Genomic DNA, 13,007 nt, shown 5'->3' with positions numbered 1-13,007 from the left:
CAAATATTTCTCTTCTATGGTGGGAGAGTTAAAGTTTTTACTTCTTTGGAAACTCATGTCTCCTTGCTTTCAGTGAGCTTGTGCTAAAAGCATGTTAGCTCTCTCATTAATGTCTATAGAGAGGTCACTCACCCAAATTCTGCCTCTGCTAGGGCAGGTCACTGCAGCTGTCCCTAACCAGTCACTCTGCACCACAGAGGGTGGAAGAATTTTGGTCCCTTTGCTTATTCATTCTGCTAACATTCAGGTGGTAGCTTTGGCAAATGTCTTTGACCAGGCAAGTTCCCAGTTTGGTCACTTGACTGGAGTCATACTGTCTGAAACCATTTTTTTTTTCCCTCTGTTCTGGGGATTGAACCTAGGGGTGCTTTACCACTGAGCTACATTCCCAGCCCCACCCCACCACTTTTTTTTTTTGAGACAGAGTCTTACCACGTTGCTGACACTGGCCTCATGCTTGTGATCCTCCCTTCTCAGCCTCCCAAGTTACTGGGATTACATAAGTGAACCCCTGTGTCTGGCTTGTCTTAACAATTTTTAGTAATTCTATTTCCTATCCAGTCTTCTATTTTGTGAAAGGTAGAAGGTTACGTTCTTTACTTTAGATCTCTTTAGGGTGTGCCTGACTGAGATCAAGAGCACCTGTTCTTGGTGTCCTCTTCTTCCAACCCTTCCACCTTTCTCAGCATCCCCCCTCCTTTATAACACTTAATTGAATACACATTTCATCTTCAAAATAAAAATTTATTCAATCTGTAACAAGAACATTGAATCTGCACATTTGCGCACAAGTTCACATTTAAAAACAGCGGAGCACATCAGTAATAAAAAAAAATCTATGATACAAGTGGAACATCCCAACCACCAGGAAGATTAAGGAAGGAGATGAGACCACTCTTTATATTCTGCTTCAAATGCCTCAAAAAGGTCCCAGAGATTCCAGGGAGCACCTGCTTTATTTAATAAAATGTGAGCATAAATTTTGGGGTAGCCTGGGGCAAAGGTAACAGTCAGTGGGTGAGCCTTCTGGACTTGTTTTCCATGTTTAGAACAAGTTCTACAAAATAAAGTAGGTAACAAACAAAAAAGGCACCTTTAGCTATGCCAGGAAACCAAAATCCAACAAAACATAAACATCAAACAATTCCGTGGCCTTATTAATTAGAAAACATTTAAGGACCAGTTCCCCAGTTTTCAGTTTGGGTTACCAGCTTGAGTTAAGGGCTGGGTATTAGTTCTCCATGTGTATGCAGTATGCTGCCACCAGTGTTACTGTGAGGACACAGATGGCAGTACCAGCCATACACCTCTTGGGGGATATTCAAGATAATAAGGATGATTCCAGTTTAGAAATCCTGTCCTAGATCTCTGGGGCATTGAGAAGATGAGGCTGGTTTTCTTTTCATAGCAAAAAACCAGGCTCAGTCATCTTCCATTTCCAGGCTAGAAAAGTACAGAAGCACCTTGCAATAGCTCTCCATGGCGTCAAGGGACCCCAATCCCTGGGAGAAAGGTTAGGAGTGTGCAGCTTCCTGCTTTGGTGGCAGGTCTTTTTCTAATATGGATGTTGGGTGAGTTGAGGCAACAAATACACTTATGTCTAATACATGCCTTGATCTTTTAGTTTGGAATGGAAAACAAAGTCCACGATGCTATAAGTTGCAATGGTGCTAAAACAAATAAAATTTCATGTTGTCTACTATCAAAAAGCAAAGCAATATTAAACAAAAACCATACTAGTCATTCACCATTACGACCATCACTATTTAGACACACTGCCACTGAAGAAATGACGACTATTTAATAGACAGCGCTGGACGGGAGTGCAGGACACAGATGAAAGTCAGCTCCAGGTTTTACCCACCTATCCACAAGGGCTGACATGGCATTGCTTTATGTGAGGACCCATAGGACAGCTGGGGCCTGGGTGCCTACAGGACTGAATGGTCAACATGATGATGCATATTTTAATACAATGTAAACTAAGTACCCACAAAATTGTCTGTAAAAGCCAAAGATGGCTTTATTTTAAAATGCCCTTTAAAGTGACTTTTTGCATAATGCTTTCTTAGGAAAAAGAAACAACTCCCACAAAACATCTTTACCAAACATGCCTAGATCACTTCAGAAGTGATATCCTCAGATGAAGCAGGCAAGAACTTCTGTGAACTGCTATGTCTACCTGACAGCATCTGTCTGGGGCCCATGAGCAAGAAGGACCTTAAAGCCTGAGGTATCATCCTCAGGTTGTCCTCAGAGATTCTGGTAGTTCCCAAAATGAGAAAAAAGGAAATACAAGTTGGGACAAAGGTACAGAACCAGGAAAACACTAAAGAGGCTTCAAGACTGAGATTCTAGGAATGATCCCAAACAGATGTTCTAAATAGAATCTGAAAGGCAAATAAAATGGAGGAGGAGGAATACTACCATATTACAGAACTGTGGTGTACACTATTAAATGTTTCCAAAAGAAAGGGTTATTATTTCTTTCCTGTTGACCACAGGTAACCACCTAGATTATAGCTGTGTCCTCCTGGGGAGTTTTACCCCATGTACCAAAAGTCAACTCTTTTTATGCATGCACACGCACACATACTCCTCCAGTTATTGAAAGACTATGGTGATATTCAAAAAAAGAAAGAAAGAGATAAAGAAGAGGCACTGGACAAGAGATCAAGGTTTTCCCATTCATCTCTATTAATCTACCAAACCTGTTGTTCCAGGTCTGGGTTTTCCATGAACAGAAAAGGGAGACAGGCCACCCAGTATTATCAAAAAGTTTGAAGAAAAGAAAGTCTGGAAAGTTCTCAACTGCCCCCTGCCCCTGACACTGCTCAACCATGTACATAACTCAAGAACACCCAAGTGTGGGGTTTGAGAGGGCTGGCAAGACCCCTTGGCATGGTTGTGTAGAAGGCGTTTATTTAGGTAGGTATGTTAAATTATTAAAAAATATAATTAAAAAAGGAAAGCAGAGCAAGACTATTTTTCTGCTCTTTATGAAAATAAAGTTTTATTTTATTTTTTCACAGCATTAGAGGGTTTCCTGCCCAACTTTGTTAGTATTTAATGCACTGAGTGAGCATTAAACACAGTGGCAGGTGAGAAAGGCGCACAGTGCCATGTTGTTCACGCTGCTTTACTTCTTAATGTATGGGATGTGGATGCTACTCTCACCCTCCATGCACATCCCCCTTCCCAGCCCCACCACAATTTCTTGTCCTTTGCCCATCTTATTGGTGGTGGAATAGCCTCAACAAAACGGGCTGATTTAGACAGATGAGTCCTGGAATTCATCACCCTGTCTTGCGAGCCTCTTCACACTGGTACATACCACCTAACAAAATATTTTATAACACATAAATATCCAGGAATCACAAAGCTCCATGGATGACACATTTTAACACATAAGGGAACTACTGAAGGATAGCACAGGTATACAAAATTATTATATCACAAGATACTTTCCACACGGGGCTGGCTGTCCAACCTGCTTCCTGGCAGTAATGTGAGACACAACCATGGCTTCCAAATGGCAACTGGGTCCATGGCTCCTCTGGAGCACCTACAAATGGCCTTGGTCCAGTTTATCTGGACTTTTGGGTCATTCTACCACCTGCCCCCTCTGAACTCTGGCCTCTGACATCACCTTGAAGTCTGTACATCTGTCTCTTCCTCTCAGGGCTCTTGTGAGCCAAAAAACTAAGTCTCAAGTTTGTACTCAGCCAATTCTCAGCAATGTGGACATCAACCAAAGCAAACAGGAAGGAAACTTGCAAGCCTTTTCAGTTTTGATGAGCTCTGGTGGGTCTTTTATTCCAGGCTAAATATGTTTTCTGTAAGAAGCTCAAAGAGGCTTGTTTATGGCAGGTGCTCCTGTGTTAAGGCTCTCCACACAGCAGCAAAGCAACAATATCCTAAATGGAGTCATTATGGGTGCTTGCCCGTGGCCCAGGCCTCTATTAGGAGCTTCCACTCTGGGTAACACATACTCCCTGGCTGTGATTCTGCTACTGGCAAACAAGATTGTGGGATTTTAGTCTCGAACAGAAATCATCCTTCGGTCACACTGTGATCTAATGGGAGCCTTTAGGGTTTTCTCTAATTGGAAGTTACTAATGCATCATTTGGCAGGAGCTGGTGATTAAAAGTCTCCATTTAAACAATTAAAACCACCATCAATGTACTGCGCAGATTTCCTATCAACAACTATCAGTTTATTTCTGGTGTCTTTGTGTTGTTTTCCAGTTGCAACTCTACTCCTTCTTTAAAAAGAATCAAAAGACCCCACAATATTAACAACAAAACATTGTAAGAAAGTGACATTATGTACATAAATACTGTGTATAAACTTTAGAGAAATGATAAACTTTCCAGAAAGGGGGGGGAATCTTATGTCAAGTGTTAACAGTGATAATATAGAAAACTCTGCATTCAATGGAGGTTATACATATGTAACAATTCAAATATAATCTAAGAAATTAAAAAAACAGGATGGGGGAAACAGAATGGAGGAGGAAAAGAAATTGGAAAAAAAATATGGCCATTAAACTCAAAAGGCCCATAGATTATTCAAGTAATGGAAGGGTTAAAACCCTACATATTTATTCATTTTACAAGAACACATGGACTTGATTGCTGTTTTTCAAACTTGTCTCTCTACTTTGTTTCAGTGAGAGGGTGCTGCAGAGCACACTTCCTGGCAGGTGGAGCCAGAGTGATCAGCTGCACGGACTGTACTAAGCCAGAAGTTACTCAGCAGCAGCCTCTCCAACCTTAGCTTTTATCATGCTCCTCCCTCTTATCATGCTCTCCTCCACAGAAGACTTTTTGGATTTCACTCCAGGTTCCTTTTTAATCTAATTTCAAAAATTACCATCTGGGGGAAAAAAACTATTTGCTTGGTAAATTTACAAAGCCAACATGCTTTTCTGTACTGATATGCTCTGGAATACCAGAAGAAATGGGTTCTAGAAGACTCCTTTTAAAGCAGAGTGGAATGTTCCTACTTCAGGAACTCCACAGGGTTACAGTGGAGATGAAGGTCGAGGGCACTGTAATGTCCTGGCTGCCCTTCAGCCCATTTGATGCCTCAGGTCTAGAAACCATCACTGCAAAGGCCTGGGCCAGCACTTCCAATTCCCAGCTTCAGTGCCACCCTCCCCATCTGCTTCCTTCCCTCAATCAAGCAAGCATGACAGCAAAATGAGAAGCAGGTGGCAGTTCATTGAAAAACAGCAATTTGCCTTTGATAAAGGTGTTCTTTGAAAATGAGCTCTTTTTTTGAGGTTTGAGAATTTTTTAAAAATAAAAAATGATGAAATGGTCTTGCCGTCCAAATCAACCTCTCTCTACACACACACATATACACATACACACCAAGAAAAACCCAAACCCTGCATGCGCCAGGAACAGTAATATGACCAAAATATTATAAAATTAACCAATAAAGTGCATGTTCCTTACATATTACACCTGCCCCTTTACAAACATTTCTCTAAGAAAATCACATGTGTAGGCTCAGAATCACATGGTGTTATAGAAGGGGTTGGTTGTCCGTTTTTTATCATTTGCCCTTTTCAGTCTCCTAAGGGGGTGAGTTCTGCCATGTTGCTGACGAGTTGCCACAGCCACCCCTGGAGCTGGGCCTGCACGCTGCAGTCCCTGGGTCTGTAGCAAAGGAAGGCCTCCTTCAGAACTAGTCAATTCCGGTCCTGCCCTGGGGAGCAAACACTGCTGACTATAACCAAATTCTTTGGCATACTGCACAAGAGGCCTTTCCACTGGCTTGCTCTGTGCAATACACTCTGTTGTTTTGAGTTGTTCTACAAAATACTTGGTGGGCTCTGGGTTCTGGGGGGCACCTGGTTTTTTTTGGAGCTCCTGGGCCTCCATGGCATGCATGCCTGAGTCTGTTCTGATGAAGGGCTGAAGCAATTTGAGATGAGGGGACTCTGGTAAATAGTCTTTACAGAGGTCCAGGTAACTTAACTTGGCGAGAGAAGCTGAGCGCCTCATTTGGGATGGTTTGGTGAACCCTGCCTGGGAAATCACTCGCAACTCAATTTCTTTAGCACGCTCCTTTACCACATTAGGGCTGTGACTGAGATTCTTTATATCTTCACTACTGGAGCTATGTGGGAATCGACAAGCTACGGGTGATGGGTCTGTTTTTTTCTGTAACTCCCCAGTGCTATCACTGAGTTTGCCAATTACACTTAGGTCTTCACTACTTAACTGAGAACCCATGTGGGTCACTTGATATCCCCTGGAGAGGGGATCCTCCTGCCTTTCTTCCCAGCTAACCTGCTCTGTAGAGGGCTCACTGTCTGTGGTGCTGCTTTGCTCTGTGAAGCCTTCCAGGTGAACCATGGTATGGGGATGCAGGTAATCCAAGGTGGCAGATGGTATGTGGGTTGTGCAACTGACAAAAGGTGCTACTGTCTCCAGGGCTGTTGATGGGATGCTGTCCCTGTCTTCAGGGGTGCTCTTCATAGAGGTTGGGTTGGTGGGTCTATCATGTTCAGGAGGAGAAGAACAAGGCAGAGGTAGCACTTGAGGGTGCAAAGAAACCTGGTTGGGGTCCAGAGTCCTGTTCAGATTTTCATCAAGTGCACAGAGCACCGTGACAGACTTCTCCACTTTCACATTCCTCAATCCTTGTTCCCCACTCCCTTCACTGGTGGCTATTTCACCACCTGACCCAGTGTGATCAAGTGATGTAACTGTGTGGGTGTACTCAATGATTTCTATCCTCTTAGGAAAAGGAAGAGGGATGGCCTGTGTCTCAGATTCTTGGTATGAAACTACAGTCCTCTGCTCCTTTGGGACTCCTTCCTGCTTTGTCCTAGTATCTGACCCTGGGCACTCCCTGGGAACTGGCAAGGGGTGATAGTCTGACAGCTCAAGTGCTGGAACGACGACACTCTGCTCACAATGGCAAAGTAAGCCAGCCTCAGACCCACTGCCTTTTCCTTTGCCCTTGTTCGTCTCTGGTTCCTCGGGGACAAATGAATGTTCTGGGGTGGTTTCATCATTTTTTCCTTTTGGTGCCAGGTCTGCCATGGAAGAATCATTTTTAGAATTCTTGCGAGTAGACAATGAGGTACATGCAGGGGTGGTACCATGGTGCTCCTGCTCCTGCCGTAAGCGCTCTTCAAACTCCAGGGTGGCTCGCCTCACAGACCCAGAGCACCACTTGGCACCTGACTGCATCCCTGGGCCCCACAGCTCATGTTCCCCCTCAGCTGGTTCCTCATCTTCCGAGTCTGCTGTGGACGAGTGTGTGGGGAGACAGCTTTCTGGGTTGTACTTCCCTGAGTCTTTGGCTAGTTCAGGCTGGGTTGTGTAGAAACCCTCATCTTGTTCTAAAGGTTCAGGTTTGTTCTCTGGGGCCTGGGTCCTCTCAAGGGGCAGTTCATAGATGGGGTTCTTCTTTGGTGTATGGCATGGGTTGGACAGGATGTCCCCCTTTATCTGAATTTGCCCAACTCCTTGACTGATGGACTCAATTTCAGTGACGATTTCTTTGACTGAAATTGCATTTTCTGGATGAGACTGCATGAAGATGTCTGGGCTGACCAGTTCTGAGATTGCCTAAGAAGAGGAAGTAGTGAGAAGATTATGGCATATAATAGTCTAATTGAAAATGCTACTGTACTGCTTATTAATCTTCTGATCCAGGAGAATTTATCTGATTGTGAGAACATGTGTCCTGGAATGGCTGGTACCATACTTTGCCTATCTGTTTTGTCAGACTATAAGAAAAAAACTGGGATTCATCAAGGCCAGTGAAAGAATACTCATTATAGGTTGTATTGCTGTCTACTAATCTTTCTGTTCTGTTTACTCAAGCAGGATTCAAATCTAGTACCTTACTTTAATAGTAATTAGCTTGGAGTTTCCATAATCTATATTTTCCTAGGACCACAAGCCACCAGGATTCAGGCTATACTGGGGTAAATGAAATCTTCCCTCTCTAATCAACTTCCAGCTTGATCCTAACTTGTTCAAGAGAAGAGTTCCATTCAAAGACTCAGTGGCCACCTTAGACGTGCTCAGCATGAGACAGGGAAAGATGGATGTGGCTGTGATCTCCTGTCTTGCTAACTTTCATCCATATCTTTCCCCTGCTCTTTCTAGTGGCAGCATCCCAGCACAGAAGGGCAGGGAGAATGCACCTTGTATCCGATTGCACAATCCCTTAATTTCACAGGGCTCTTTCTGGAAAAGGCTCCTTTGTTCATGCAGCCATGTGCCTCAGCAAACTTAGAAACAACCACTCTTGGACATTTTACTCTTTTACCAGTTACAAATTCCCAAATGGGTTTAGAAAAAGACCAAAGAAAATTGGCCAATGCAAAATCAGATCCTACTGTAAAAAAAATTAGAATTTCAAAATCTGAAAATGGTCCTTGCATTGCTGGTGGGACTGCAAATTGGTACAACCAATTTGGAAAGCAGTATGGAGATTTCTTGGAAAGCTGGGAATGGAGCCACCATTTGACCCAGCTATTCCCCTTCTCGGTCTATTCCCTAAAGACCTAAAAAGAGCATGCTACAGGGACACTGCTACATCGATGTTCATAGCAGCACAATTCACAATAGCTAGACTGTGGAACCAACCTAGATGCCCTTCAATGGATGAATGGATAAAAAAAATGTGGCATTTATACACAATGGAGTATTACTCTGCATTAAAAAATGACAAAATCATAGAATTTACAGGGAAATGGATGGCATTAGAGCAGATTATGCTAAGTGAAGCTAGCCAATCCCTAAAAAACAAATGCCAAATGTCTTCTTTGATATAAGGAGAGTAACTAAGAACAGAGTAGGGTCGAAGAGCATGAGAAGAAGATTAACATTAAACAGGGATGAGAGGTGGGAGGGAAAGGGAGAGAGAAGGGAAAATGCATGGAAACGGAAGGAGACCCTCAGAGTTATACAAAAGTACATACAAGAGGAAGTGAGGGGAAGGGGAAAAATAATACAAGGGGGACAAACGAATGTCAGTAGAGGGGGCAGAGAGAGAAGAGGGGAGGGGAGGGGAGGGGAGGGGTGATAGTAGAGGATAGGAAAGGCAGCAGAATACAACAGACACTAGTATGGCAATATGTAAATCAATGGATGTGTAACTGATGTGATTCTGCAATCTGTATATGGGGTAAAAATGGGAGCTCATAACCCACTTGAATCAAATTGTGAAATATGATATATCAAGAACTATGTAATGTTTTGAACAGCCAACAATAAAAAATTAAAAAAAAATAAAAATTAAAAAAAAATAAAAAACATCCCATGCTGCACAGTAAAAAAAAAAAAAAAAAAGAAAATGGTCCTTGGATACTCTTAAAGGATTACTCTATCAATCTACTTTGTTAACATTTTATGTAAGACTTCAAAGTATAGTATTTGCATAGGAATTGTTCTCGTTTTTTTCCTTCAAAAGAGAATCAGAGCTAGCACAAACAAACAAGGTCAGTCATGCCTTTTGGGGAAATCTGCCAGGACATCAGGCAGAAGTGAACTTGCCAACACTAGAGAGATGCCACAGCCAGCCTAGTGTGTGCACCAGTATGAAGGGAGGACTCATATGACCAGGAATGCTGAAGGAAAGCTATTTCTGTCAGCGCTGCTGCACCCGCTAGTCTAAAGGAGAGCTCAAGTATTCTGACTTCCCAGTAGAAACAAAACAGAGGCACAGTCTTTGGGAATGAGGGAAGAAAAGCAGAGGCAAGAGCTGCTCTGGGGTAGTTAAGAAGAGAGAACAGAGGAGTCACGGACAAGGTGGGGTAACTATGAAGTGTAAATCAGGAGATGTCAAGAATCTAGTCAGCTCTGTTAAAATCATTAGGTTAAAATTTGTTACAGTAAATTTGTCACCATTTATTCTCCAACTACTGCATGGTATTGATTTAAGAAACCATTATTTGTTAGATGCATCCTAATTTTAGGAGTTGTCAAAGTGAAAATGAGTCTTAGAAGTGACAATATATAGTATTTTTCTCCCCTGGTCTTATAATAAGATGGCTTATATGTGACTAAAAAGAATCTTAGGATTCTGTCTGTTCCTCAAATTCATTTTCCCAAACCAACTCCTTTTTTTGGGGGGGCACTGGGGATGGAACCCAGTGGCACTTTACAACTGAGCTATACCTCCACCCCTACCCTACTTCTTCTTCTTTTTTTGTTTCTGAGGTTTGAACACAAGGGTGGCATACACTGAGCTACGTCCACAGTTCTTTTTTTAAATATTTTTTTTTAGTTGTTGATGGACCTTTTTTTTTTTTTTAATTCATTTATTTGTATGTGGTGCTGAGAATTGAGCCCAGTGCTTCACACATGCTAGGCAAGCACTCTACCACTGAGTTACAACCCTAGCCCTCCTCAGTCCTTTTTAAAAAAATTTTTGAGATAGGGTCTTGCTAAGTTGTTGAGGCTGGCCTCAAACTTGTGATCCTCCTGTCTCAGCCTCCCCAGTCACTGGGATTACAGGTGTGCACCACTGGGCCAGGTCTCTATTCTTGAGTATCGTAGAAGTGGATCTGAAAAATTCAGAAACTTTATTAACAGGGAGCTGTCAGCATGGCAATCAGTTGCTATTCCAACAACTATTTATTCATGTCTAGTTTTTGAATTTTCTGAGACAAAGAGAATTTTCCAGACAAATTTATCTTCTCAGGGATGCACAAGTCCCATTCAGGCAGCATCTGAGTCCCTGGCACTTCATTACTGGTAAGTTTTGATATAAACTGTAGAGGTCCACAAAGGGGATCTCTCCTTGTTCAGCCAGGACATTGGACATTTGTTTTGGCTAATCCTTTCCTCTGTCATCCCCTCAGAAATGCTTCTAATGATACCAAAGGCCTGAAAAAAGATAAAATACTCAAAAGGCAATTGAGGATTTAAAAAATATTTAAATCCTAAGTTTTGAAGAAAAATCTTAGTAGACCATCTCCTCCTTACTGCTTCCTAAACCTTTACAAACATAAAAATAAAGTGACCATAACAGAACCTCAAATATTTTGTCTTTGGAAAGAACTTCATTAAATGGTAAACTATAAGAATAGTTTTTACCTTTGACTGTTCCTCATCCACTGAAGATTCTTCAGATGCATGAGGAGTATTACTCAAAGAGCTGCTTCTCTGGTCATCAACAGTCACTTCGGATGGGGCTACCTCTATCACTGATAGTCGACAGCTCTCACTCCTTCCTCCACCTAGTTCCTCCATCCTTGAGTGGGAAAAAGATCGAGACCGGGTTTCTTGAGAGAGTTCTACAAACTTCTCTAGGGCACTAAAAAAATCAATGCGATCTGTACTGAAATCTGAGATTTCAGCCTGGCTACTGGGCTGGGAGCTTGGTGACTCGGGATCAGGGGACATAGGGAGGTCTTTCAGTCGGGATGTCAATTCTTCCATAGGCAGTAAGTGGACATTCATGTCTGCTTTCAGTGCATCTGTCTCCAGATCTTCCACTGTTAAGTCTGGGAACTTGCTGGCCATTTCAGTGGCCTGTCCAGGTTGGATTAAGACTTTGGATGCATGGCAGTTGTCAAGAGGAAATTTTGATTCATTGAGACAACACCCTGATGAGCATCCATTGATGTCATTTAAGTTTAATTCATCTTCAATCTGTCCAGCATGAAATTCCCTAGAAGTAAACTCCAGGCAGATCATTCTTTCTTTGGTACACAGGCCTTTTTGATTTGTATCTTGTGGGATCACATGTTCTACAAAGACAGGAGGGATGGGTGGGTGACTCTCCATGGTCTTCACTTCAGCAATCTGGTCTGCTGAGGTGGTGATCTCCTTCTTATTGAGTTCTAGCCCAGGTTTGCAGATGGGTTCATGGTGGTCTGAGAGGTCGCTATCTGAATGAGATCTCCAGAGTTTGTTATGCCGCTGTTTGCTGTGGATGTACACAGGAAATAACTTACTCTGGTTTGTGAAAATAATCAACACCCTCCCAGGAAATCACTCCCAGATAAAGCTTAACCTGTAAAATGTTCTTACATTGCTCAACAGAACTAGGCAATAAACATTTCAAAAGATGCTCAATTTTACTAATAGCAAAAACCAAAATAAAGCAAAATAGCAATAAATCAATATGAGGTTTTTTTTTTTAATCTACCAGTTTGACAGGAAATAAAATCACTGATAACAACCATTGTTGATAATCGTATGGCCAAACAATCCCTCTTATACACTGATGGTAAGTGTGAATTATAGAACATACTGAGTCAAAGATGGCAAATTTAACCTTTTTTTGGTACCAGGGATTGAAACCAGGCCACTTAACCACTGAGCCACATCCCCAGCCCTTTTCTGTATTTGATTTAGAGACAGGGTTTCACCAGGTTGCTTAGGGCCTCACTAAGTTGCTGAGGTTGGCTTTGAACTTGCTATCCTCCTACCTCAGTCTCCCGAGCTGCTGGATCTACAGGCATGTGCCACCATGCCCAGCTCCAAATTTAATCTTTTAACCAGCAATTTTCCTTTAAGAATTTATCTTGGAGAAATACTACAAGTGCACAAATATATTCATATAAGGATCTTCAATATAACACTGTGATACTAAAAATTAGACACCCAAAATAATTTATTTAAATTATACTTTATATATCTATATGCTATGAGGCTGTTAAAAATTGTGTTAAAAATGTCCAATGCACACTATTAAGTAAAAAGCATGTTGTATATGTTTGTATAGGAAAAAATTTGGAGGAAGATCATCAACTGGTAATAGTGATTCTTTCGAGGAAGGCAAACATACTTCTGGGGAAGGCTATTAGTTTCTCTATTTTATATTCTTGTAACTTTGAATTTAAAAATATAAGCATGTTTAACAACTACAACGGGCAGTGGGGGAACAACCCACCAGGCATGGTGGCGCAGGCCTGTCATCTTGGCTGCTTGGGAGGCTGAGGCCCTAAGTAACTCAGTGAGACCCTGTCTCTAAATACAATATAAAAAAAGGGCTGGGGATGTGGCTTAGTGGTTGA

At 42.1% G+C, this 13,007-nt stretch overlaps 1 protein-coding gene across 5 annotated transcripts in view; it reads right to left on the bottom strand.

Moving 5' to 3' along the window:
- Positions 1-723: 723 nt before the first annotated feature.
- Ssh2 (slingshot protein phosphatase 2) overlaps positions 724-13,007 on the bottom strand; it is a 267,844-nt gene continuing 255,560 nt past the window's right edge. For all 5 annotated transcript variants that reach the window (XM_071603876.1, XM_071603877.1, XM_071603874.1 and 2 more), the window contains 2 exons: positions 11,080-11,914; positions 724-7,596 (listed from right to left, as the gene is read on the bottom strand). In XM_071603876.1, coding sequence (XP_071459977.1) covers positions 5,527-7,596; positions 11,080-11,914 — 2,905 coding nt within the window. In that variant the 3' untranslated portion in view covers positions 724-5,526. The remainder of the gene's footprint in view (positions 7,597-11,079; positions 11,915-13,007) is intronic.

This window comes from Marmota flaviventris, chromosome 17 (assembly GCF_047511675.1).
Source record: "Marmota flaviventris isolate mMarFla1 chromosome 17, mMarFla1.hap1, whole genome shotgun sequence".
In the NCBI taxonomy this organism is placed as follows: Eukaryota; Metazoa; Chordata; class Mammalia; order Rodentia; family Sciuridae; genus Marmota; species Marmota flaviventris.
Note: the sequence above shows the minus strand (reverse complement) of the source record. Positions and strands in the feature narration are given on the sequence as shown.